This window comes from Hyperolius riggenbachi, chromosome 3 (assembly GCF_040937935.1).
Source record: "Hyperolius riggenbachi isolate aHypRig1 chromosome 3, aHypRig1.pri, whole genome shotgun sequence".
Taxonomy (NCBI): domain Eukaryota; kingdom Metazoa; phylum Chordata; class Amphibia; order Anura; family Hyperoliidae; genus Hyperolius; species Hyperolius riggenbachi.
Window position 1 is genome coordinate 95,095,439 of NC_090648.1, and position 25,600 is coordinate 95,121,038.

General features: G+C 47.5%; 1 protein-coding gene across 1 annotated transcript in view; it reads right to left on the reverse strand.

Annotated features, from left to right (window-relative positions):
* LOC137562854 (phospholipase DDHD2-like) overlaps positions 1-24,933 on the reverse strand; it is a 79,263-nt gene extending 54,330 nt beyond the window's left edge. Inside the window, exons 1-4 of the mRNA XM_068274613.1 lie at positions 24,870-24,933; positions 20,903-21,086; positions 11,011-11,201; positions 2,467-2,556 (exon numbers count right to left, since the gene is read on the reverse strand). Coding sequence (XP_068130714.1) covers positions 2,467-2,556; positions 11,011-11,201; positions 20,903-21,077 — 456 coding nt within the window. The 5' untranslated portion in view covers positions 21,078-21,086; positions 24,870-24,933. The remainder of the gene's footprint in view (positions 1-2,466; positions 2,557-11,010; positions 11,202-20,902; positions 21,087-24,869) is intronic.
* Between the last annotated feature and the right edge of the window lie 667 nt (positions 24,934-25,600).

Below are 25,600 nucleotides of genomic sequence, written 5' to 3' on the forward strand. Positions count from 1 at the left end.
ATTGTGCAATCTACACACAACCCCTACTGATCAAAAGCTTTTTGTTTCCTCTATGCCAGTGCTGTCCAACTTCACGGGCATGGAGGGCCATTTTTTTTTCAGACCCCATGGTGGAGGGCCGAAGGTTCTTGCTAGAGCCGCAGACCCCCCCCTCAGGAAAGAATGTGGGTGTGGCCACAGGTGGAGACAAATTTACATGAATTTAGCAATGTGGGACATTAGGTTAGGACAGTGGAGCCTTTTGGAGGCCGAGTGCCCAAACTGCAACCCAAAAGTCACTTATCTATCGCAAAGTGGCAACAGCAATTTAAACTACATACAAACGTTTTAACTCATACATGAACATTATGGAAAATCCAAGTTGAAAATAAACTCTGAAGATAAACAATTTCATCCATCCTACTCCTGAAAAATGTATTTTATTTTTTTAAGAACATCCCAGTTTTATTTTCCGTTTTAAAAAGCTAAAAAAGGTTTAATGCTATTGTCTCATGATGATGATTCAGCTTTTCCATAGTCTCGCAGTTCGCAATCATGTGACCCCCAACAAGACAAATTCAGCAATCATGAGGCCCCCAACAAGACAAATTCAGCAATCATGAGGCCCCCAACACGACAAATTCAGCAGTCACGAGGCACATAAATAGAGAGCATTTCGCAGAATGCCCCTTTAATATGGTAGACACCTCTCACCTGGCTTCTGTATTCTCCTCTACTGGCTGCTGTGCCTGGCTGGCCTGGCAATAGTGTTTTTGGCCAGATTGGTGATGATGTGTGGGCTGAGAGGCCTTGCGGTGCTGCTGTGGCCGGGCTAGCGGTGATGCTGTGGTGTGGCCGGATGAGGTAGTAACAGGTGCCCCCCAGTTAGATAGTGACAGGTTCCCCCCCAGTTAGATAGTGACAGGTGCCCCCCAGTAAGTGACAGGTGCCCCCCAATAAGTGACAGGTGCCCCCCCAGTTAGATAGTGACAGGTGTCCCCCCAGTTAGATAGTGGCAGGTGCCCCCCCCCCAGTTAGATAGTGACAGGTGCCCCCCCAGTTAGATAGTGACAGGTGCCCCCCCAGTTAGATAGTGACAGGTGCCCCCCAGTTATGCTGACAGGTGTCCCCCAGTTAGATAGTGACAGGTGCCCCCCCCCCCAGTTATAGTGACAGGTTTCCCCCCCCCAGTTATAGTGACAGGTTCCCCCCCAGTTATAGTAACAGGTTCCCCCCCAGTGAGATAGTGACAGGTGCCCCCCCCCCCCCAGTTATAGTAACAGGTTCCCCCCCCCCCAGTTATAGTGACAGGTTCCCCCCAGTTAGATAGTGACAGGTGCCCCCCTCAGTTATAGTGACAGGTGCCCTACCTGTTATAGTGACAGGTTCCCCCCAGTTAGATAGTGACAGGTTCCCCCCAGTTAGATAGTGACAGGTGCCCCCCCAGTTATAGTGACAGGTGCCCCCCCAGTTATAGTGACAGGTGCCCCCCCAGTTATAGTGACAGGTGCCCCCCACAGTTATAGTGACAGGTGCCCCCCCAGTTATAGTGACAGGTGCCCCCCCAGTAAGTGACAGGTGTTCCTCCATTGCCTCGCCCGTTACCTCTCTCCTGTGTCCCCGCTGCTTCACAGCTCTGACCTCACAGATCGCGGCGACTGAAACAAGCAGAGTGCGCGCATAACACCTGCGCGGCAGAACGTCACATGCGGAAGTGACTGATTTAACTTCCGCATGTGACGTACTCCGTGCGGGTAATATGCGCACTCTGTTTGCCTCAGTCGCCGCGATCTGAGAGGTCTGAGCTGTGAGGCAGCGGCAGCGGGGACACAGGAGAGGCCACACAAGAGGGAGCAGGCATGGCGCCCATAGCGCACGCCATGCCTGCATCTCGGGAAGAGGAGCTGGCCGCAACAGGAGGCCTGGCGGGCCGCCATTTGGACAGCGCTGCTCTATGCTAATGTGTACAATAAAATAATAGTCCTGAAACCTCTGCCAGTTGTCAGGCCATGGAAGTAGGAGGAAATTGGGTAATACAGGCCTGTGCTAAACCTTTAAATGTAAAAATAAAAGGCCACATTGTTGGCATGCATTATTAATGTGCTATAGAGATATCCTGGTTGCTAAAAATGGTGCTTGGTTCACTTTTAGAACAGCTTAAGATGGAAACTGCACTATTTAGTGATTTCTTAAGATGTCTGAGACAGTTCTCCACATATTTTATATATTTTTATAAACGGAGGGCGTTTTAAACAGGGAATCCCTCTCCTCTATGTTTACCTCCGAGATAGCAAGAAATATTGTCGCTATTCTTGGGGGGGGGGGGGGGGTCTATAGCGCAGCGGTGGAGGGGGAGGGGCAGAGAGCGGTGGTGTGGGGACATGGAGGCATGTCATGAGGCAGAGAACATGCCTCTGTGTCCCATCTGCCCCTCCATGAACCGCCTTGGGTTTTCTTTAAGAATTCAGATATTGTTTTTCCTTTTACCTGTGGATTATGTAGGATAACAAGATCTCTGGATGGGGATTCCAGTGTCTGCTTCCACTCATTCAGGGTCACCGCTGACATGTAGGCTTTCTGAGAAAAAGATGAGAAAAGGATGCAAGCAATGATAGCGTCACTGGGGAGAATCATACGTCAACTGCTCAGAAACACGCACACACACACTATATTTACCCACAAAAAAAACACCTTTACTGTTTTGTGTATTCCTTAGCCCGCTGTGCTGTAAATGCTAATACAACATGAAATTTAATTTAGAAGGTTTCCGAACTAAGACTTACCTATATATAGTACTTACCTTTTCCACTGCTGCTTACTTTGACAAACACCCACCAATCCCGACATACTATGCTGCAGTCACCATACAGGTCTAATGCTAGGTATAAACGATACCATTTTCTGTTAGATTTACCTGCCAGATTGATTTTTTTCAACATGTCGATTTATTTTCTGATCAATTTTCCAATCAATTTCCATTCACTTTTTAAGATCGGACATGTTGAAAAAAATCAATCTGGCAGGTAAAGCTAACAGAAAATTGTATCATGTGTGCCTAGCATCATCCACTAGAGACTTCTGGAGATGAATCCACTGTGAGTACAGTAAACAATTAAGATTGATTAGTGTGCCAATACATGAAACCATCTCGATTGTATGTACAATCTGTAAAATAAAGTTATTGATTTTTCGCTGGAAATCAAGGGTAATATGCTGCCACCACTCACTGTATTGAAAAGGAGGGGGAGAGACCTCTGAAAGCTAATTATTCCTAAAAGGAAGAAAATGCAGCATCCACAGCAAGAAGTATTTGTTTTTCAATAAACTTAGGGAAGTCTGATGTTTACTTTAAAAAAAAAAAGTCTTGCTGTGGGTGGCTCCGTGACACTTCGATCATAAGGCCTCCTTCACATTACACGTGTTGCCGTCCGTATTTCAGCAACGCGTGCGGGAGGCAGACACACACGAACATCAGACGTGCATAGACTGCACTGTCTCATGTTCACACTGCTTGCATTGCAGACCAGTGCTGTGCGCGAACACATGCTGTACTAATTTTTTAGCAAAACGCGCGGATGACCTATTCACTACAGTGCATGGAAACGCAGATGGCGTGCGATCGTACGCATTGCGTTCTGATCGCACGACCATCTGAGTGTAATGATGAGAATGAGGCCTTACCTTTTGCCGCGATTTTGCGATCGCGTATGTGAAAATCGCAGCTTTTTTTCTGCGATTTTTACCACGATTTTAGGCAAGTGAATGGTAGCAATTTTAAAAAAATGCTAATCAATCGCAAAATGCTCAGAAAAGTTCTTCTAGGCCTGGTGCACACCAAAAACCGCTAGCAGATCCGCAAAATGCTAGCAGATTTTGAAATGCTTTTTCTTATTTTTCTGTAGCGTTTCACCTAGCATTTTGCGGTTTTGTGAAGCGTTTTTGGTGTAGTAGATTTCATGTATTGTTACAGTAAAGCTGTTACTGAACAGCTACTATAACAAAAAACGCCTGGCAAACCGCTCTGAAGTGCCGTTTTTCAGAGAGGTTTGCGGTTTTCCTATACTTAACATTGAGGCAGAAACGCCTCCGCAATCCAAAATCTGCAGCAGCCTGGGAGTATGCGTTTCTGCAAAACGCCTCCCGCTCTGGTGTGCACCAGCCCATTGCAATAGATTACCCTAGCGGATCCGCACCCGCAAGCGGATCGCAAACCGCAGCTGAACCACTCTGGTATGCACTAGGCCCTAGTGTGAATGGGCCCTTACTGTGTTTCAATACAACCCAGGTTAAGCTTTTGAGCTGTCACCAAGCGTATATAATTTGAATAATAGACATTCTGGGTTATCTGGCTATCATCTTGGAAATCCCTTGGAAAATGACATTGATGACGGCATGTCTGTACCTGACTACAGGTGTGTCACTGCAGGTGAGATCCTATGATCGGGCAAGCAGGAAATGCCCTGGTTGTAGTACAGATAGCGTCTGTGCCAGCTCTGATATATTCTGATATGAAGACGTTGGTTCCTTACTTACTGGTTCAGGGTGGTTACCATTAAATTGCCACTTACTCTTCTGAGTGTTTCAAGTCCTACTCTATAGAGCCACAATAATCCATGCCATGCTACACAGAAGAAAAAAAGAGAGATGTGTGCTCAGACCAGTCAACTCCTGACTAAATACTGGCTGCCTCAAGTCATCTGACTAATTAAAATGGCAAAGCGTATGCAAATTGCATTCGCCCACCAGAATATGCAGGATCTACCTGTCCACCTAACTTCCTGCAGGAGTTGGCCCACGCAAAATTTTGCATTTTAACAGGGGTGCCGCGTGTAGGCCTCCTTGTACCCCCAAGAAATGAAGGGCAGCGCAGACACCCCCAGACTCTTCCTTCACGGGGTGTTGGGGGGGGGGGGCGGGGTGCGGATGGGCTTGCCCAGCGGTGGCAGCGCTTGGGGGGCTTGTCTGCGCCCCGCCCCCCCCCCCCTTACCTCTCCATTGGTGTGTTTGCTCCCAAATCATGCAAATGGCACCACAGGTAAGTAAATTCGCAAGGGTAGGGAAGCTATCCTTTGGGGGGGCAGCATGGGTGGTCCCCCCTGGGCACAGGCCATGTCTGGGGGGGTGCTGGCCATGCTCTCTCGCTCCCCCCTCCCATGGGGGGCAGTTGCAGCTCTCCCGGGCAATGGATGCCTTGTGGGGGTGTCTGCGCTGCCCTTCATTTCTTGGGGGTACAAGGAGGCCTACACGCGGCACCCCTGTTGAGATGCAAAATTTTGCGCGGGCCAACTCCTGCAGGAAGTTAGGTGGACAGGTAGATCCTGCATATTCTGGTGGGCGAATGCAATTTGCATACGCTTTGCCATTTTAATTAGTCAGACGACTTGAGGCAGCCAGTATTTAGTCAGGAGTTGACTGGTCTGAGCACACATCTCTTTTTTCTTCTGTGTAGCATATAATCCATGCCATGCACTGATGTGTATCAATCGATCTGAAACAGTCTGCATGCATGTTGGGTTTAGAGATGACCCGAACGGTTCCCGGTGAACTTCCGGTGGTTTACGGACAACCGGGAACTTTTCCGGAAGTTCGGTTCGCCCCCATAATGCACCATTAGGGTCAACTTTGACTCTTTACATTACAGTCAGCAGGCACATTGTAGCCAATCAGGCTAAACTCCTTTCTGGAGCCACTCCCCCCCTTATAAAAGGCAGGCACCGCCGGCCATTTTACTCACTTGTGTGCCTGCAGTAAATAGAGAAGGGACAGCTGCTGCTGCTGCTACTGCTGCAGCAGACACTCATAGAGAAATATTAGTTAGGCTCTTGTAGGCTTGCTAGCTTGCTCCTTGCTAATTCTTATAGCTAAAATAGCACCCCACAACAGCTCTTTTGAGAGCTAATCTTGTTCTTGTGATCAATTTTTTTTTCTGTGTGTCCCACTGACACTTGTGTTGCATAGACAGCCTTGATAATTCATACTGTGTGTGTGCCACTGCCAGGCCCAGCACATTCAGTGACTACCTGTGTGTGTGACAGGTGCACATTGTAATACAGGTAGTCCCCGGGTTATGAACGCCCGACTTACGAACGACCCACCGATACGACCGCCGCGACCATAGCTCCGCCCCGTCGCATGACGTCACGCCCTCCGGGGACTACCTGTTCTGCCCCGTTGAAAATGAAGAATATGGGCAGCGGAAGGTAAATAGAGGCCTACTCACCTGATCCTCGGAGGTAGAAGGTGCCCTCGTGGTGCCCGGAAGGTCCGCAGCCCGTCCTCCCGCTTCCTCCACTGTTTCCCGGCGGCTCCTTGCTTCACATGCAGCGCATAATGACGCAATTAGGAAGCGCCGCCACTAGGGGTCTCTTCCTGATTACGTCATTATGTGCCACATGTGAAGCCAGGAGCCGCCGGGGAACAATGTAGGAAGCGAGAGGATGGGCTGTGGACCTTCTGGGCACCATGAGGGCACCTTTTACCACCGAGGATCATGTGAGATAACCTCTATTTACCTTCCGCTGCCAATACTCTGCATTTTCAATGGGCCACAACAGATAGTCCCGACTTACGGACAGATTCAAGTTAAGAACTAGTGGGCAGTACCTATCTCGTTCGTTAACCGAGGACTACCTGTACCCATTACTGCATATACCTACCTGTTCACAGTGCACCCACCTACCTACGTGAGTTAAGCGCACGCAGTGTCACTGTGCCTGTCCGCTACCTGTCTGTGTGTGACAGGTGCACATTGTAATACCCATCACTGCATATACCTACCTGTTGTGTTCAGTGCACCCACCTACCTACTAGGTGCACGCAATGTGATATACCACTCCGTGCATACCCGTTAACTGCACCTGTGTAACTGCACATTGTATTAGTCAAGTCAGTGCATACCTTTCACTCCATCCCCCCGATATGGACACAACGAACAAAACAGGTAAAGGAAGAGGTAGAGGCAGACCCAGAGGAAGGTCACCCGGCAGGTCTGTGTGAGGTCGTGTTGATGTGATTTCGTGCGGCCCTGGCCCAAAGCACAGTGCTCAGAGGAAAGCACGTCCCATCAACTCCCAAGATTGTCAGGACGTGGTTGACTATTTAACACAGAACACCTCATCTTCCGCAGCCACCAGCGCTACTACAAGCACCACATCTGTTGCATTTGACACTTCGCAGGAGTTAATTGGTCAGGAATTAACTGAGTCACAGCCATTATTGTTACAACCAGAAGAAGGCGCTGAGCAAGTTACACCACCTCATATGTCTGAGTTAGGCGGCGACATTATTGACGTAATGTGTGAGGAGGAGGATGATGAAAAAATTGAGCCGTGGAAAGGCCAACACTCACGTATGGACAAGTGCCTTACGAAGGCACATGGAGAAAAGGCACAAACTGCAATGGGAAGAGCACCTGAGCAAAAGCAGCACACAAAAGAAAAGCCACCCTCCTTCTCCTCTTCCTCCTTCAGGTGCAGCATCTTCAGCCGCTTTCTCCCTTGCACCTTCACAGACACCCTCCTCCACTCCGCCTCTGCCCTTGAGCGGTTCCTGCTCCTCTGCCCACAGCAGCCAGGTGTCCGTGAAGGAAATCTTTGAGCGGAAGAAGCCAATTTTTTCATCCCCTTGCCCGGCGTCTGACAGCTGGTGTGGCGGAACTGTTAGCTCGCCAGCTGTTACCATACAAGCTGGTAGACTCTAAGGCCTTCTGTAAATTTGTGACCATTGGGACACCGCAGTGGAAGATACCAGGCCGCAATTATTTTTCTAAAAAGGTGATACCCAAACTGTACCCAAACTGAGAGGCAAGTGGTGTCATCTCTGGCACACAGCGTTGGGTCAAGGGTCCACCTGACCATAGATGCCTGGTCTGCCATGCACGGTCAGGGCAGGTACATAAAACTTACACAGCCCATTGGGTCAACCTGGTGACCGATGGCAAGCAGGGAGTACGTGGCTGTGCAGTGGATCAACTTGTGACACCTCCATGGTGTGCAGGCAGGCCTCCTGCCACATCCTCTTCACTGTCATCCTCCTCCTACTTGGCTGAGTGGCACTTCAACTCTACTGGTGCTGCAATCTCCTCTCCAGGTACACAGCCCCATCTCCCCAGGGCCTATGCTGCATGCCAGGTACGACGGTGTCACACCATATTAGACATGTCTTGCCTCAAAGCGGAGAGTCACACTGGACCAGCTCTCCTGGCTGCTCTTAAACAGGTGGATCAGTGGCTGACACCGCACCAGCTGGAGATCGGCAACGTGGTGTGTGACAACGGCAGCAATCTAATTTCCGCGTTGAATTTGGGAAAGCTGACACATGTACCCTGCATGGCACATGTGCTGAATCTAGTCATTCAAAGTTTTATGTCAAAGTACCCAGGCTTAGAGGAGGACATCCTGAAGCAGGCCAGGAAGTTGTGTGGGCATTTTAAGCGGTCTTACACGGCCATGCAGAGCCGGGACAAGGTCCTTCAGCACACAAGACTGAGACAGCAAAGTGTGCCCCTCCATCCCTCCCACCCCAGCCATCACACACTAATTGCTATTAGACTAAGAGGGCCACAGAGCCCACAACCTCCCCAACACCTTAATATCTAGTTATCTGGCTTGCAGTCACTGCTATGTATGCCCTTTTCTTATTTCTTTGTGCTTCAAACACAATTGGGAATGACAGCAGAATGAATTGTGCGCCCCCTCCTACACTGCGACCTGAGGCTGGAGCCTCTTCAGCCCCTCCTCGGCCCGGCCCTGCGGCCATGGCATACTTTGCGGACATTCAGCGGAGAAACAACTTGCCGGTGAGACGCTTGATATGTGATAGCCCAACTCGCTGGAATTCGACCCTGGTCATGTTCTCTCGCCTGCTAGAATAGGAGAAAGTCATCACCCAGTACCTGTACAATTACAGTAGAAGGACACAATCTGGGGAGATGGGGATGTTCTGGCCCCCGAACTGGACACTGATGCGAAATGCATGCAGGCTCATGCGGCCGTTTGAGGAGGTGACCAACCTGGTGAGTCGCAGTGAAGGCACCATCAGTGACTTGATCCCATACGCTTACTCCCTGGAGCGTGCTGTGCGTAGAGTGGTGGATCAAGCTGTGGAGGAGCATGAAGAGGAACAGTTATGGCATGAACAGTTGTGGGAGCAATTTAAATCAGAATCAGATGTTTCCTCAACACCTGCAGCAGCACAGAGGGGGGAGGAGGAGGAAGAGTCGTGTGAGGAAGAGGAGTCAGACTCGGATGATGAGGAAGGTGTTTCTTTGGAGGAGGAGGCGGCGGCGGCAGAAGAACAACTGCAGCAGGCATCGCAGGGGGCTTGTGCTGCTCGACGTTCCCATGGTATTGTTCGTGGCTGGGGGGAGGAGGAGCACTTACCTGACGTCACTGAGGAAGAGCAAGAGGAGATGGATAGTACGTCTGCATCCAACTTTGTGCAGATGTCATCTTTCATGCTGTCCAGCCTGTTGAGGGACCAGCGTATAAAAAAACTCAAGGGGAATGACCTGTACTGGGTGGCCACGCTACTAGACCCGGTATAGGCACAAAGTGCCGGACATGTTACCAACTCACCAGAAGGCAGAAAGGATGCAGCACATGCAGAACAAGCTGGGAACTATGCTTTACAATGCATTTAAGGGTGAGGTCACAGCACAACGCAATAAAGGTACCACTGCCAGTAATCCTTCTCCCATGTCCACGCAGGCAAGGACAGGACACTCCAGTGATCTCATGGGGATGTTGGACATGCGGACATTCTTTAGTCCAACGCCTCGCCTTAGCGCTTCTGGATCCACGCTCCACCAACGCCTCGACCGGCAGGTAGTCGACTACCAGGCCTTAAGTGTGGATGTAGACACTGTGAGCAGCGATGAACCCTTGGACTACTGGGTGCGCAGGCTTGACCTGTGGCCAGAGCTGTCCCAATTTGCCATTCAACTTCTGTCTTGCCCTGCCTCAAGCGTCCTGTCAGAAAGGACCTTCAGTGCAGCTGGAGGCATTGTCACTGAGAAGAGAAGTCGTCTAAGTCACAAAAGTGTTCAGTACCTCACTTTTATCAAAATGAATGAGGCATGGATCCCGGAGGGATACTGCTCGCCCGAAGACTAAGTCAGTCCCACACACAGCATCTCTGCCTGCACGCCATGTGACTGGTTGCCTGCCCCATGTCTGAGTCGGACCCCACACAGCATCTCTGCCTGCAGGCCGCTTGACTGCCTTCTCCGCCACCACCAACAGGGTCCAGGACTCCAGGCGGATTCCTGAATTTTTAAGGCCGCTGGCCGCTATACCAATTTTTCTGGTGCGTGTACATGAACTTTCGCGGGAGGTTCGCGATCCCGGTTCTCTAACCGAAAATCAGAGGTTCAGGCCATCTTAGTTGGGTTATTGTGGCTCTGCACAATTAACAAGCTGACACATCATTGCATTCCAGCGGTTCTGGAGGTGTGGTTAGCTTACATTGACAACAAAGGATGATTTGCATATTCAGCAGTGATGCATCGTGGGAGACATCATATTCTCACTCCATCCTGAATTATTGCAAATACCTTCTGTTTTAAGAAAGCCAACTCATAGCTCCCAACTGTCCCTCTTTTGGAGGGACAGTCCCTCTTTGGGGACCTAATCCCTCTATCTTCCTGATTTGTCCCTCTTTCAGGACTGATGTACAGATCTATGCAAATATATGCATTTCTCTACTGAAGAAGAATGTGTTTAATTGACTCTCAACTTTATTCCCATCCTTTAATATATGTTAATATGAAGGAAAATGAACCAGGATAAAGAGGACCAGTGTGGTTTGAATTATAAAATAACATATTTTTCTTATGAAAACGTAGTTATGCATTGTGAGGGGTGTGTCGGGGTGTAATTAGGGGGCGTAGCTTAAGTGTCCCTCTTTCTTATCTCAAAAAAGTTGGAAGGTATGGGCAAACGTTTGTTTTTCTTCACAAAAAGAAATAAAACAGACAATCATCTAATAATCCTTACTAGAGGGCTCGGTGGCATACAGTAGTAAGGTTCTTACCTCCAGTACCTCGCTGAAATGCTCTTCATATGGGACATATTTGCTTTCTTTATCCCCCTTGTAGAACCAGGTGCATCTATGAACTAGAGAATCTTTCTCTTCCCAGTAGACACACACCCTCCGGCGACTGCCCAGGTACACATCGTACCGTCCTCCACACACTGGGATCACAATACTGTAGGGATTTTTTCCTATTAACATGGATAAAGGCATGCTAATGAACATAATAAAATAATAATTATACATATAGCATATCAGGTAGCTGATGGCAGCTGTAGCTTAGCGATTACAAAGGGCTGCTGCACACCTTGAGCGCTTCTGAGCGCTTTTCAAAACGTTAGCGCTTGGCTAATATATTTGTATGGGATGGATCACACCAGAGCGATGTGATTTTTTCCCAAATGCAAACGGGGTCCTGCAGCATTTCTGAGGTGACTCTGCCTCAATGGTAACTATAGGAAAGTGGAAAATCGCTCTAAAAAGCGCTAGAACAGAGCGATTTTCCAAACTATTTTTTTTTTTAAATCTGTACACTTGCAGCTCTACCGTTCAAAAATAAAAAAATGCTACACCAAAACACTCAAAAAATCGCCAGGCATAACTAGAAAAATTGCTAGGCACATGTCTAGAATTGCTTAGAAAAATCAAAAATCACTTCTAAAAACGCTGAGCATTTGCGATCACGCTAGTGCTTTTAGGTGTGCAGCAGCCCAAACACTGATAAAGCACAAACTCCGAATGAATACTCACATTACAAAGATCTTAGCCATAGGGAAATTCCGCTAACATGACTGGGTGAAGAGCACCCTCTCTAACCGCTAGGAAACAAACTTAGGAAAGCTTGTAATAATAATACCTCCACGCTATTCAGCCAATTAGAATGCTTCAAGTTGTAGGTGTTGCTGTTGCATAGGGAACTGTTCTCCCCAATCACAGCATTTTCTCATTGGCTCAATTCAACAATGCTCACTCCAAGATCTTTATCCTACTTCTGAACTATACAGCTGCCTGGCACAAGGAAGGTGACTACACTTCCCAGCATGCAATTCGGCAGACTTCAGACCATTGTCCCAGCTACACCACCACTACCTGCCCTTTATTTTGAAGCATGTAGCTTGACCACCCTTGGGCAAAAATAAACACCAGGAGAGCATTTCACAAGCGTATATGTTCATACAGGGTTTATGTGATAATGAGGCGTAACCCGTAGAAAGATAAACAACCAGCTAATAAGAACTGCAGCAATTACACAAGATTTTCTGTTGCTTATATGAAAAAAATGATTATCAGAGATTGCTAGCGGACTCCACAGAAGTAGGAGTTCCCTAAATTCAGGAAGACAACATTCAGCATTAAAGCATACCTGCGAGGTTTGCAAATGAAGAAACAGAGGTGTAGCTAAAAATCTAGGTAAAATTGTGCCCATGGCAAACACTGAAATTGCCAGTCCCCCCCCCCCCCCCCTCACCCGCACCCATAGGAACCCTCTAAATAATAGCATTCTAACTCACCCTCATAGACAGAGCAACCCCTTCACACAATCGGAGCCCCTTCCCCCCCATTCACAAATAAGGGCATTCCTTCTCCTAAAGAGCCTCCACTCACCACACAAATTAATTATCAGGGCAACCCTCTGGGTTCCCCAAATACCAGAATAATTAATATGATACGTAAGATACATAAAGTAAAGTACCATCAAAGAGTCACATGCTTTCAGATAAACAGCCAAGCAGTCACATGCCTTCAGATAAAAGTATCAAGTCGTCACATGCCACCAGGTAAAAAGAATCAAGTAGTCACACATGAATCCTAATAGAATCAAGTAGCCACATGCATGCATTTAAAAGAATCAAGTAGCCACATGCATTCAGATAAAAGAATCAAGTAGCCACATGCATTCAGATAAAAGAATCAAGTAGCCACATGCATTCAGATAAAAGAATCAAGTAGTCACGTGCCTCCAGATAAAATAATTAAGTAGTCAGCTGCCTCAAGAGTTAAATAGCCACATGCCTCAAAAGAAGATTAATAGCCAAGAGTTCCTTATATATAGGTAGTACAGTGGGGGTCCGTTAAAAATGGCGCCAGTTATCGTAGTTAAAAAACGGTGCCCCATAGAGCAGTGGTTCCCAACCTTTTCCGGGCCGGGGAACACTTTCTGACCATATTTTTCTCCGGGGAACGGCGGCGGCGGGGGGGGGGGGGGGGTCGTCGGCGCGGGTGTTTGCGCGACCTAGTGGACAGTGCCGTGCTAGGGGGGGGGGGGGGGGGGGCTGCATAGCTAGCATAGTTGCCCAGTATAGGGAGTTTAGTTGCCCCAGTATGGTTAGTATAGTTACCCCAGTATAGTGCCCCAGTATAGCTAGTATAGTGCCCCAGTATAGCTAGTATAGTCCCAGTATGGATAGGTAATGCCCCAGTATAGCCAGTAAAGTGCCCAGTATAGCTAGTATAGTACCCAGATAGCTAGTATAGTGCCCAGTATAGCTAGCATAGTGCCCAGTATTGCTAGCATAGTGCCCAGTATTGCTAGCATAGTGCCCAGTATAGGTAGGTAGTGCCCCAGTGAAGTGCCCAGTATAGCTAGTATAGTTGCCCCCAGTATAGCTAGTTTAGTTGCCCCCAGTGTAGGTAGTTTCGTTGCCCCCAGTATAGCTAGTTTCGTTGCCCCCAGTATAGCTAGTTTAGTTGCCCCCAGTATAGCTAGTACAGTTCCCCCCAGTATAGATGCCCAGGAGGGGGGGGAAGCAGCGCTAGAAGGAGGGGCAGTGGAGGCAGCGGTGGGGAGGGGGGAAATATCCCCCCCTCCCTCACCTGGGACCCCTCCTTCTGCCTCTCTCCCCCTCCGTTTAGCGGTGGCAAGTGCGGCTCGGCGGCGGGGAGGCATACGGAGAATTACTCACCACTTCTGCGTTCCAAGCGCCGGCAGCGTCATGTCGTCACACATCTCCGCCTTCAATACCGCCCACTGTGCTTCCGCTAATCAGGAAGCACAGTGGGTGGCATTGAAGGCGGAGATCTGACGACATGACGCTCCCGGCGCTTGGAACGCGGAAGTGGTGAGTAATTCTCCGTATGCCTCCCCGCCGCCGAGCCGCACTTGCCACCGCTAAACGGAGGGGGAGAGAGGCAGAAGGAGGGGTCCCAGGTGAGGGAGGGGGGGGGATATTTCCCCCCTCCCCACCGCTGCCTCCACTGCCCCTCCTTCTAGCGCTACTTCCCCCCTCCTGCACCCTAAAGTAGGTACAGGTCTGGCGAGAGGCCAGACCTGTACGGCACACCGGGCAACATGCCGCGGCACACTAGTGTGCCGCGGCACACTGGTTGGGAAACACTGCCATAGAGAACCACTATCGCTAGTAATTTTTCATTTTTGACAGCTAAAAAACGGCGCCGGCTTTAAAAACAAAATTTATCGTTTATATTTGTATTGCTCCCAAACGATATTTTTCGTTTTAACCCTTGCTTTGCCGCCGTTTGGAAAATATCTGCCCGCCAGCTTTAATGTTTAATAGCAAAGCCCCCTTAAAAGCTAAAAACACCAAATTTGCAGGGAATGTTAAGAAGAAAACTGTGAACAAGAGGAAATTTTTTTTTTCAAAAAGACCTTATAGTTTTTGATAAAATCGATTTTGAATATTCTTCTTCTGACCGTGGGAAAATTAAACGCCCGCCGACTTTAGCGGTTAATAGCAAAGCCCCTATAAATGCCAGAAACACCAAATGTGTAGGGAAATGTTAAGAAGAACAGTGGGAACACGAAGAAAAAAAATTGTTCAAAAAGACCTTATAGTTTTTGAGAAAATCGATTTTAAATCTTCAAAGAGGAAAATGTATCTATTTAAATCGCGTACTGACATTTCCGCGGCGGAAACAATTCCCGCCGTCTTTAGCAGTTAATAGCAAAGTCCCCTTAAATCCTAGCAACACCAAATTTGCAGGATATGTTAAAAAGATACTGGGAAACAATATTTAAAAAAAAAATTGAAATTTTTTTTTTTTTGAAATTTAAATTTTTGGGTTATGTTCAGAGTGTGGTAAAATTTTTTTGAAAAAAATGACGTGGGGTCTGTAACCCCTTGTCCCCCATGCAGGCTGGGATAGCCAGAATGCGGAGCCCCGGCCGACTGGGGCTTCGCACCCTGAGCTATACCAGCCCGCATGGTCCATGGTATGGGGGGGCTTTGGGGGGGAGGGGCGGCCAAGCCTTCCACTCCCCCCGGAGCCCCTTGTCCAGTCCATGGACAAGGGGCTCTTCCCCGCCTCCCTTGCCCCAGGTGGAGGCGGGGGGCGACGACTCCCTGGGGGGGGGGGGGGGTTCATGGTGGCATCTGGGAGTCCCTTTTAAGAAGGGGACCCCCAGATGCCCACCCCCCTCCCAGGAGAAATAAGTATAGGGGTACGAAGGGTTAAATGAAATAAAAACGCAACAATGAGAAAAGTCCTTTAATGTTCTAAATTAACCACAAATACTTACCTGTACCTTTCCAGGCTGCATGGGGTACAAGGGGTTACAGAGGCTCGGGAGGGGGGACCCCACGTCATTTTTTTCAAAAAATTTCCCACACTCTGAACATAACCCAAAAATTTAAATAAAAAAAATGATAATAATAATTTTTAATTTTTTTTTTAAATATTGTTTCCCAGTATCTTTTTAACATATCCTGTAAATTTGGTGTTGCTAATATTTAAGGGGACTTTGCTACTAACTGCTAAAGTCGGCGGGAATTGTTTCCACCGCGGAAATGTCAGTACGCGATTTAAATAGATACATTTTCCTCTTTGAAGATTTAAAATCGATTTTCTCAAAAACTATAAGGTCTTTTTGAAAAAAAAATGTTTCCTCTTGTTCACAATGTTCTTCTTAATATTCCCTACACATTTGGTGTTTCTGGCATTTAAAGGGGCTTTGCTATTAACTGCTAAAGTCGGCGGGTGTTTAATTTTCCCACGGTCAGAAGAAGAATATTCAAAATCGATTTTCTCAAAAACTATAAGGTCTTTTTGAAGAAAAAAAAATTCCTCTTGTTCACAATTTTCTTCTTAACATTCCCTGCAAATTTGGTGTTTTTAACTTTTAAGGGGGCTTTGCTATTAAACATTAAAGCCGGCTGGCAGATATTTTCCAAACGGCAGCAAAGCAGGGGTTAAAACGATAAATATCGTTCAGGCAGGACAAAAAAAAAAGTTTTAAAACGATAAATTTCGTTCAAAAGGTCTGCACTATTTTAACCTTTAAAATGATAAATATCGTTTTAAACATATATCGGGCAGAAGGGGGCGCCATTATTTTGCCGGCGCCATTTTTCACTAGACGCCGTACAGTGTTCCTGGTATAGGTAGAAAAGTGTCCCCATATCAGTAGTAAGGTGCCCCGAATTAGGTAGTAAGGTGCATCCAGTATAGGTAGAACAGTGCCCCCAGCATAGGTAGCAAGTTGCCCCCAGTATAGATTTAGCTATCTAAACAGTTTAGCTATCTAAAGCCTGCCGTGGATATTTTGGATACGTCCACAATAAAGTTCTATACTTCACGGTCAAGTGCGGACCATCCCTTTTTTTTCTTGCCTGATTTTGGACTAGCTGCCCAGGTCGAGCACTGTGGTGAAGGCTAGTGGAGTAGAGCGGTGTTCTCCCCTGGTTTGTGTGTGCCCCCAGTATAGGTAACAAGGTGTCCCCAGTATAGGTAGAAAGTTGCCCAGAGTATAGGTAACAAAGTGCCCCCAGTATTGGTAACAAGGTGTCCCAAGTATAGGTAGAAAGTTGCCCCCAGTATAGGTAGAAAGTTGCCCCCAGTATAGGTAGAAAGTTGCCCCCAGTATTGGTAACAAGGTGTCCCCAGTATAGGTAACAAGTTGTCCCCAGTATAGGTAGCAAGGTGCCACCAGTGCAGGTAGGAAGGTGCCCCAGTAAAGGTAGCTCACCTGTCCGCTGTCCTTCTGACCTCCAGATCAGTGCGGCGAGAATCAGATCAGCGTGGGACCTAAACGGCACACAGTAACCGCTCAAATGGCTTCAAACGCAGTAAGTGATGATTGACGTCACTTCCACATCTCATTTCCGGCAATACTGTGTGCCGCTCGTGTCCCACACTCATCTGCAGGTCTGAAAGGGAGAGTTGGGAGAGCAGGCAGAAAAAAGCCGCGCCAACACCATGGCAACAGACGCCGGCACTGCAGGTTATTAAAGAGAGGAGACTAACTTTTTTGGGGGGTGCAGGCATGCAACCCTACAAATTCTCCACTGGGAAGAAGTTAAACACTTACCTCAGAAGAGGAAAGCCTCTGCATCCTCCAGAGGCTATCTCTGTCCCCCTCCACCTCGGCGTTCCAGCCAGGGCCGGCCCGCTCATGAGGTGGGGTGAAACTTTTGCCTCAGGCGGCAAACTTCTAGGGGCGGCATCCGCCCGTCCGTGGGTGCGGGGGGGCCGGGCGCCGAGCCGGAGGGGTAGTGGGCAGGACAGGGGTGTTGGGTCTAGCGGTGGGGAGGGGGGTCTCGATAGAAAGAGGCACGGGCGGGGAGGACTCACCTTTTCCACGTTCCAGCATGCGCTCCACTGACGTCACTTCCTGCAACGCCGTCCACTTACAATACAATGAGCGGCATTGCAGGAAGTGACGTCAGTGGAGCGCACGCTGGAACGCGGAAAAGGTGAGTCCTCCCCGCCCGTGCCTCTTACTATCGGGCATCGGCTGCTTCCTATTTACAGCTGGAGGGGAGCGCAGATCGAGAGACCCAGGCGAGGGAGGGGAGGGTCCGACCCCCCTCCCCACCGCTAGGCCCAATACCCCCGTCCTGCCCGCTACCCCTCTGGATCGGCGGCAATTTTTTTCAAAATTTTCCTCAGGCAGCAAAAAGTCTAGGGCCGGCCCTAGTTCCAGCGCTGTGTTCTCCTGAAGCTCGCAGCCACGCTCCAGTACTGTGCAGTAGCATGGGTCCGTTCAGGCTTGGGTGTAAATAACTGAGCCCAGTCGGATCCACGCTGCTGTGCAGAAGCAAGCCATTGTCAATTGCTTGCTGCCGGTTTTAGTCTGGACCCAGTGGAGGAACGGCGGGGACAGGAGAGGATTATCCAGAGGCTTCCCTCTACCTTGGTAAGTACCCAAAATTGGGGGACTTTTTTCACTACCAGTTTCCTGTAAGGCACGTGCACGATATACAATGTCTTAATAGATAAGACACAAAGATGTGTACATGCTCTGGATTAAACTTCGCCTGAGAAGGTGCATGAGGAACGAATTTAGCATGTGTACAGGATATCCCCTAAAGATCAAGTATGTCAGATCTTTAGTGACATCCAACTGACCACCAAGTGCGTTGTTCTCATACTCACCCCACCTGCTGAAGTACGCTCTGACGTGCGCCATCCCTCATGCCTGTTCCATAATAGCACAGAAAACATGGACAGGAACTGTACAAGAGCAAGGCTCATTCATGCTCTGTACCTTAGGAGAATGCTGCCCCAGCCATGCACTGTACCTGAGTAGAATGTTATCTCATTCATGCACTGTACCTGAGTAGAATGCTATCTCATTCATGCTCTGTACCTGAGGAGAATGCTGCCTCATTCATGCACTCTACCTGAGGAGAATGCTGCCTCATTCATGCACTGTACCTGAGGAGAATGCTGCATCAGTCATGCTCTGTACCTGAGGAGAATGCTGCCTCATTCATGCACTCTACCTGAGGAGAATGCTGCCTCGTTCATGCTCTGTACCTAAGGAGAATGCTGCCTCATTCATGCACTGTACCTGAGGAGAATGCTGCCTCATTCATGCACTGTACCTGAGGAGAATGCTGCATCAGTCATGCACTGTACCTGAGGAGAATGCTGCCTCATTCATGCACTCTACCTGAGGAGAATGCTGCCTCATTCATGCACTGTACCTGAGGAGAATGCTGCCTCATTCATGCACTGTACCTGAGGAGAATGCTGCATCAGTCATGCACTGTACCTGAGGAGAATGCTGCCTCATTCATGCTCTGTACCTGAGGAGAACGCTGCCTCATTCATGCACTGTACCTGAGGAGAATGCTGCCTCATACATGCACTGTACCTGAGGAGAATGCTGCATCAGTCATGCACTGTACCTGAGGAGAATACTGCCTCATTCATGCTCTGTACCTGAGGAGAACGCTGCCTCATTCATGCACTTTACCTGAGGAGAATGCTGCATCAGTCATGCACTGTACCTGAGGAGAATGCTGCCTCATTCATGCTCTGTACCTGAGGAGAACGCTGCCTCATTCATGCACTGTACCTGAGTAGAATGCTGCCTCATTCCTGCTCTGTACCCAAAGAGAATGCTGCCTCATTCATGCACTGTACCTGAGGAGAATGCTGCCTCAGTCATGCTCTGTACCTGAGGAGAATGCTGCCTCATTCATGCACTGTACCTGAGGAGAATGCTGCCTCATTCATGCTCTGTACCTGAGGAGAATGCTGCCTCATTCATGCTCTGTACCTGAGGAGAATGCTGCCTCAGTCATGCACTGTACCTGAGGAGAATGCTGCCTCATTCATGCACTGTACCTGAGGAGAATGCTGCCTCATTCATGCACTGTACCTGAGGAGAATGCTGCATCAGTCATGCACTGTACCTGAGGAGAATGCTGCCTCATTCATGCACTCTACCTGAGGAGAATGCTGCCTCATTCATGCACTGTACCTGAGGAGAATGCTGCCTCATTCATGCACTGTACCTGAGGAGAATGCTGCATCAGTCATGCACTGTACCTGAGGAGAATGCTGCCTCATTCATGCTCTGTACCTGAGGAGAACGCTGCCTCATTTATGCACTGTACCTGAGGAGAATGCTGCCTCATTCATGCACTGTACCTGAGGAGAATACTGCCTCATTCATGCTCTGTACCTGAGGAGAACGCTGCCTCATTCATGCACTCTACCTGAGGAGAATGCTGCATCAGTCATGCACTGTACCTGAGGAGAATGCTGCCTCATTCATGCTCTGTACCTGAAGAGAACGCTGCCTCATTCATGCACTGTACCTGAGTAGAATGCTGCCTCATTCCTGCTCTGTACCCAAAGAGAATGCTGCCTCATTCATGCACTGTACCTGAGGAGAATGCTGCCTCAGTCATGCTCTGTACCTGAGGAGAATGCTGCCTCATTCATGCTCTGTACCTGAGGAGAACGCTGCCTCATTCATGCACTGTACCTGAGGAGAATGCTGCCTCAATCATGCTCTGTACCTGAGGAGAATGCTGCCTCATTCATGCTCTGTACCTGAGGAGAATGCTGCCTCAGTCATGCACTGTACCTGAGGAGAATGCTTTCTCATTCATGCACTCTACCTGAGGAGAATGCTGCCTCATTCATGCACTGTACCTGAGGAGAATGCTGCCTCACTCATGCTCTGTACCTGAGGAGAATGCTGCCTCATTCATGCTCTGTACCTGAGGAGAATGCTTTCTCATTCATGCACTCTACCTGAGGAGAATGCTGCCTCATTCATGCACTGTACCTGAGGAGAATGCTGCCTCACTCATGCTCTGTACCTGAGGAGAATGCTGCCTCATTCATGCTCTGTACCTGAGGAGAACGCTGCCTCATTCATGCACTGTACCTGAGGAGAATGCTGCCTCAGTCATGCACTCTACCTGAGGAGAATGCTGCCTCATCCATGCACTGTACCTGAGGAGAATGCTGCCTCACTCATGCTCTATACCTGAGGAGAACGCTGCCTCATTCATGCACTGTACCTGAGGAGAATGCTGCCTCATTCATGCTCTGTACCTGAGGAGAATGCTGCCTCATTCATGCTCTGTACCTGAGGAGAATGCTGCCTCAGTCATGCACTCTACCTGAGGAGAATGCTGCCTCATCCATGCACTGTACCTGAGGAGAATGCTGCCTCACTCATGCTCTGTACCTGAGGAGAATGCTGCCTCCAGTTTATCAGAATCTTCTTTGCTGAAAGGATGCCAGAACTCCTTTTTGTCCTGGTAGAACCAGTGAGGAATGACAGGCTCGTAGGTCACGGTGTCCTCCGTCATCTCGCTGGTGTTTGAAGGTACGGGGGTTGGGGGGGCCTCCATGGAACACATACTTGGTGTCTATAAAATACAGAGTTAAATTTTCAGTGAAAGCAGCACTTTCATCGATACCAGGGGTGTCAAACTCAACTACAAAGTGGGACAAAAATTGAACACTGGGACCTAGTCTCTGGACAATCTCAATGTCTACTGGCCACCTTCCTGCCTTATAAAGTTCCCTGGTGTCTAATGGCTCCACCTCCAACCCCTATAAGGTTCCCTTGTGTCTAGTGGAACTCCTCTCTCCCCTATATACTTTCCTGGTGTCTAGTGGTCTTCTTTCCAAAATATATTTCCCTAGTGTCTAGTGCCTCCAGCCCTCCCCTATACCGTTTCCTAGTGATTAGTGCTTTCCCCCTACATCACCTCCAATATAGCTTCCCTGGTGGTCTATAGTGGGCCAAACATATTGGAAAGTGGGGAAACCACATGGGGGCTAAATGTAATGGTTCTGAGGGCCAGATGTGGCCCATGGGCTGGAGTTTGACATGTATGATCTAAATGAATGCAAGCATATGGAGCTTTCCATCGCTAAAACATATTTGGCACTGCGGAAGATGTCGGGGCTATATGAATAAATCAATGTTTTATCGTATTTCATTGAGAGCTAACTGTTGCCAAAACCTAATACGACATATCAGCACAGCTCAATCTGTTTTGTTATTTAATGCTTTTAAAATTACATTCCCATTTTAGCATTTAGAAAATGGAAGCCAGCTGTGGTACATTTAGACACTAAAGGTATGCACACACGTCCAACTTTTTCAAACGACTTGTCGTCCCACTTGTCGTTTAAGCGGCAAGTTGGACTTGTGTACGCGCCGTCGAGTGACGGATAACAGCCAGTTTACCCGATTCACTCACCCGATCCGTTGGACCAACTGTCGATTAAACATGTAAATTAGGTAAATTAGCATATCAGCCACTTTGTTGGTCAGTGTGTACATGAAGTCTGAACGACTTGTTGGTTGTACTTTAAAGTGAACCAGAGACAAAGCGCCTTCATGTATTTACCATATATATCAGTGGGAACATTAGAGAAAACACCTACCCTGCTCTCTGTTTCATCCTTCACTGCTCAGCCTGCTTGTTATCAGCCCTGATAAAATCCCTGACTGAGCATTCAGTCTGGCTTTGCTCAGGAATCATTATAGCTGAGTCTGTCCTCTCTGATGTCTTTTCAAGTCTGCCCCCTTCTGGCTCTGCTTTCCTGTTCTCCGAGGAAGGAGCTATGAAAAATGTTTTTTTTTAATCCATATTTGTTAGTTATAAGAGGTTTTTAGAAATGGTGATTTCATTTTGCACACAGCCCACTATAAATATGCTTTTCTGATGAATTGTGTTTTGCATGGAGTTTTAGTAAAAAAAAAACAAAAAATGGCACACCAGAGCAGGGAAAATACCAGGTATAGTATTTATTTTGTGAAATCTATCAGGGGATATGTTTATTTTGTGCCAAAGTGTTAACCTCTAGTTTCCTTTAAGTTGTTCAAACGACTAGTTTAAATGCCAATCAAGCGTAAAGTTGGACATGTGTACGCACCTTTAGACAGTGATGAAGACGCCCAATGCATAAAAGATAGGCTAATAAAGCTGTTGACCTTATAAATAGAGAGGTACTCTTACCTCTGTTGAAGAATTTGGACCAGTCTTTTGAAAAAAAGGTATTTTATTTGAGTACATAAAATTGACAACACGTTTCCCGGGTGCTTGCCTGAGAAAATAACGCATTGAAAAAAAAATGCTTAGTTTTTACAATAATTATGTATAAATGATTTAGTCAGTGTTTGCCCATTGTAAAACCTTTCCTCTCCCTGATTCACAAATTTCTGACATTTATCACTTAAAAGGGAAATAAAAAATAATAATAAAAAAAGATGCTAGCATAATATTGCCCGTTTAACTCTCTAGTAAGGCCACATCTGGAATATGGAATTCAGTTCTGGGCACCACATTACAAAAAAGATATTGCAGTTTTAGAGCAGGTGCAGAGACGAGCAACAAAATTGATACGAGGGATGGAAGGTCTCGCTTACCAAAAAAGGTTAGATAAACTGGGTTTATTTAGTCTAGAGAAAAGATGCCTTAGAGGAGATCTAATTAACATGTATAAATACATCAGAGGGCAATATAAAAGCTTGGCGGATGAGCTTTTTGTCCCTAGGCCTTCTCTAAGGACTAGAGGACATGATCTGCGCATGGAGGAAAAACGTTTTAGCCATTTATTTAGGAAAGGGTTCTTTACAATAATGCTGGGAATACAAGTTAAGTTTTTACTTTAGATAGATGGGTTCGATAGATAAATTCCAACCTGTCGTATCTGGTCGATTCTACTTTTGTTTCGATTCTCCTCATTCAAGTGAATGTAATTGATAAGAAAAGATAAGGAATCGAGAGGGGAATCGAGCAGTGAATCGAGAGTAGAATCTATCGAAAGCGAAAACGACTGCAAAAACGAACGCAAAAACGCATCGTGTATTCCCGGCATGATTAAGATGTAGAATGCATTGCCACAGGAAGTAGTTATGGCAAATTCTATACCTGCATTTAAAGGGGGCTTAGATGCTTTCCTTGCGTTGAAAGACATCCATGGCTACAATTACCAGGTAATGCCCAATGATGTTGATCCAGGAATTTTATCTGATTGCCATCTGGAGTCTGGAAGGAATTTTTTCCCTTTTGGGGCTAATTGGACAATGCCTTGTAAGGGTTTTTTCGCCTTCCTCTGGATCAACAGGGATATGTGAGGGAGTAGGCTGGTGTTGTACTTTGTTCTCTGGTTGAACTCGATGAACATATGTCTTTTTTCAACCCAAATAACTATGTAACTATATAACTTGTTGACATCTTTACTGCCCACAGGTGATGTCAGTGGAAGGAGATGTTGCTTTTTGGCAGCTGGAAACAGCTGTTATTTCCCTCATAATCCGGGGAAGGAGACAGGAACGACAGCATGAATCGAGGACTGAGAGGGCTGTATGGCACCCAGAGCTGTCCCTCTACATAGGTTCAGGGATGAGCAGCGGATGCATTCGGATGAATTCCGAATAGGTTTTATTTGGAATTTATCCAGGTAATTAGCAGACCTAAGCGGGGAAGTGTGTGTGTGTGTGGGGGGGTTAATGCTTTAATCCGTCCCAGGCGCATCCCATGCTGCGTTCCAATTCACGGTCACATGACTGCCGCACTTCCTCCATCAACCCGAAAGGAGGAAGTGCGGTAGCCACGTGACCATGAATTGGAACGCAGCGTGGGATGGATTAAAGCAGATGGCTCCTGGGTAAGTTTAACCCTCCCGTATCCCCCCCCCCCCCCCGCCTATTAGGTTATGTATTAATATTATTGATTTATAAAGCGCCAACATATTCTGTGGCGCTGTACAAAGTAAGAAACGAACATAGGGTACATAATAATACAGACAAAGGTGTACACCAATATACAAGATACAGAATCGGTGACAAAATACAAAACCGATACAAAATACAGTATTGGTAATGACAGTGATTAAAGTAACATGGTGAATAAAATGTATCATGATTTCCAAGACTCAAAAAGGGAGAGAGCCCTGCCCTTACTAGCGTACAATATAAAGGATTGTAAGCTCGTATTGTATCAAACCTGAAGAGAGTTTCCTTACTTCTGTGTTGCTTTAATCATTCATTTAAAAAAAGCAATCATAATATAACACACAGAATCATCCACTATCTTTAAAATGAAAGCAGCTTAGTGAATACAACATTGAGGAAAACACATATGCAGGTGAGAAAATAAGTCAGAAAATGGTAAAAGGCTTTGAGAACTTACCCCCAAAATATGCTTACTTGCTAGCAGAGCAGCACCACATTGTTCAGTGAATGGCACACTCAAACTTGTCATTGCTCTAAGTAGTTTATCGACAGGCACATCTAGTTACACCTAGTCACGCCCAGTTACTACCTTTTGTTCAGGTTTTAGAGCAGCTTTTTAATGCTGGGGATATACGGTACGTTTCTGTACCGTGTATCGAGCAGCTGATTCCGGGAGCTGATAATATTTAGCAGGTCCGATGACCCTGCTTGATCCCCGTCCACGCGCGATCCCCGCCGGCGGACAATGGCAGGGAATCGAGCGGCTGATAAGGAAGCGCCGGCGGGGGACGAGCGGGAATCGATCCGGGCAGGCGCGGGGACGCGGCGGGAGTCGATCCGGCGGCTAATCGAGCTGCTGGATCACTCCGTGTATGCCCAGCATTACACAACAGTCCAAGCTCTACTGCAGGCAAGGCGAACAGTTCAGCAAAGGCAGTACCCACCTTGTGATTTTTCCAATGATTTTCCGGAAGACCGGCGATTTTTTGAGCGATAACCGGTCGTTTACGCGATCTCACGACGTCAGTACAGGCACACGGAGGATTGGATCTTTAAAGGGAACCTGAACTGAGAACAATTATTTAAGATAAACACATGAGGTAACTTCAAAGTTAACTTCGGAAGCTCACCATTTTCTTCTGATAATAATCCCTTCCAGTTCTGACAATATTTTGTCAGAACTGAAAT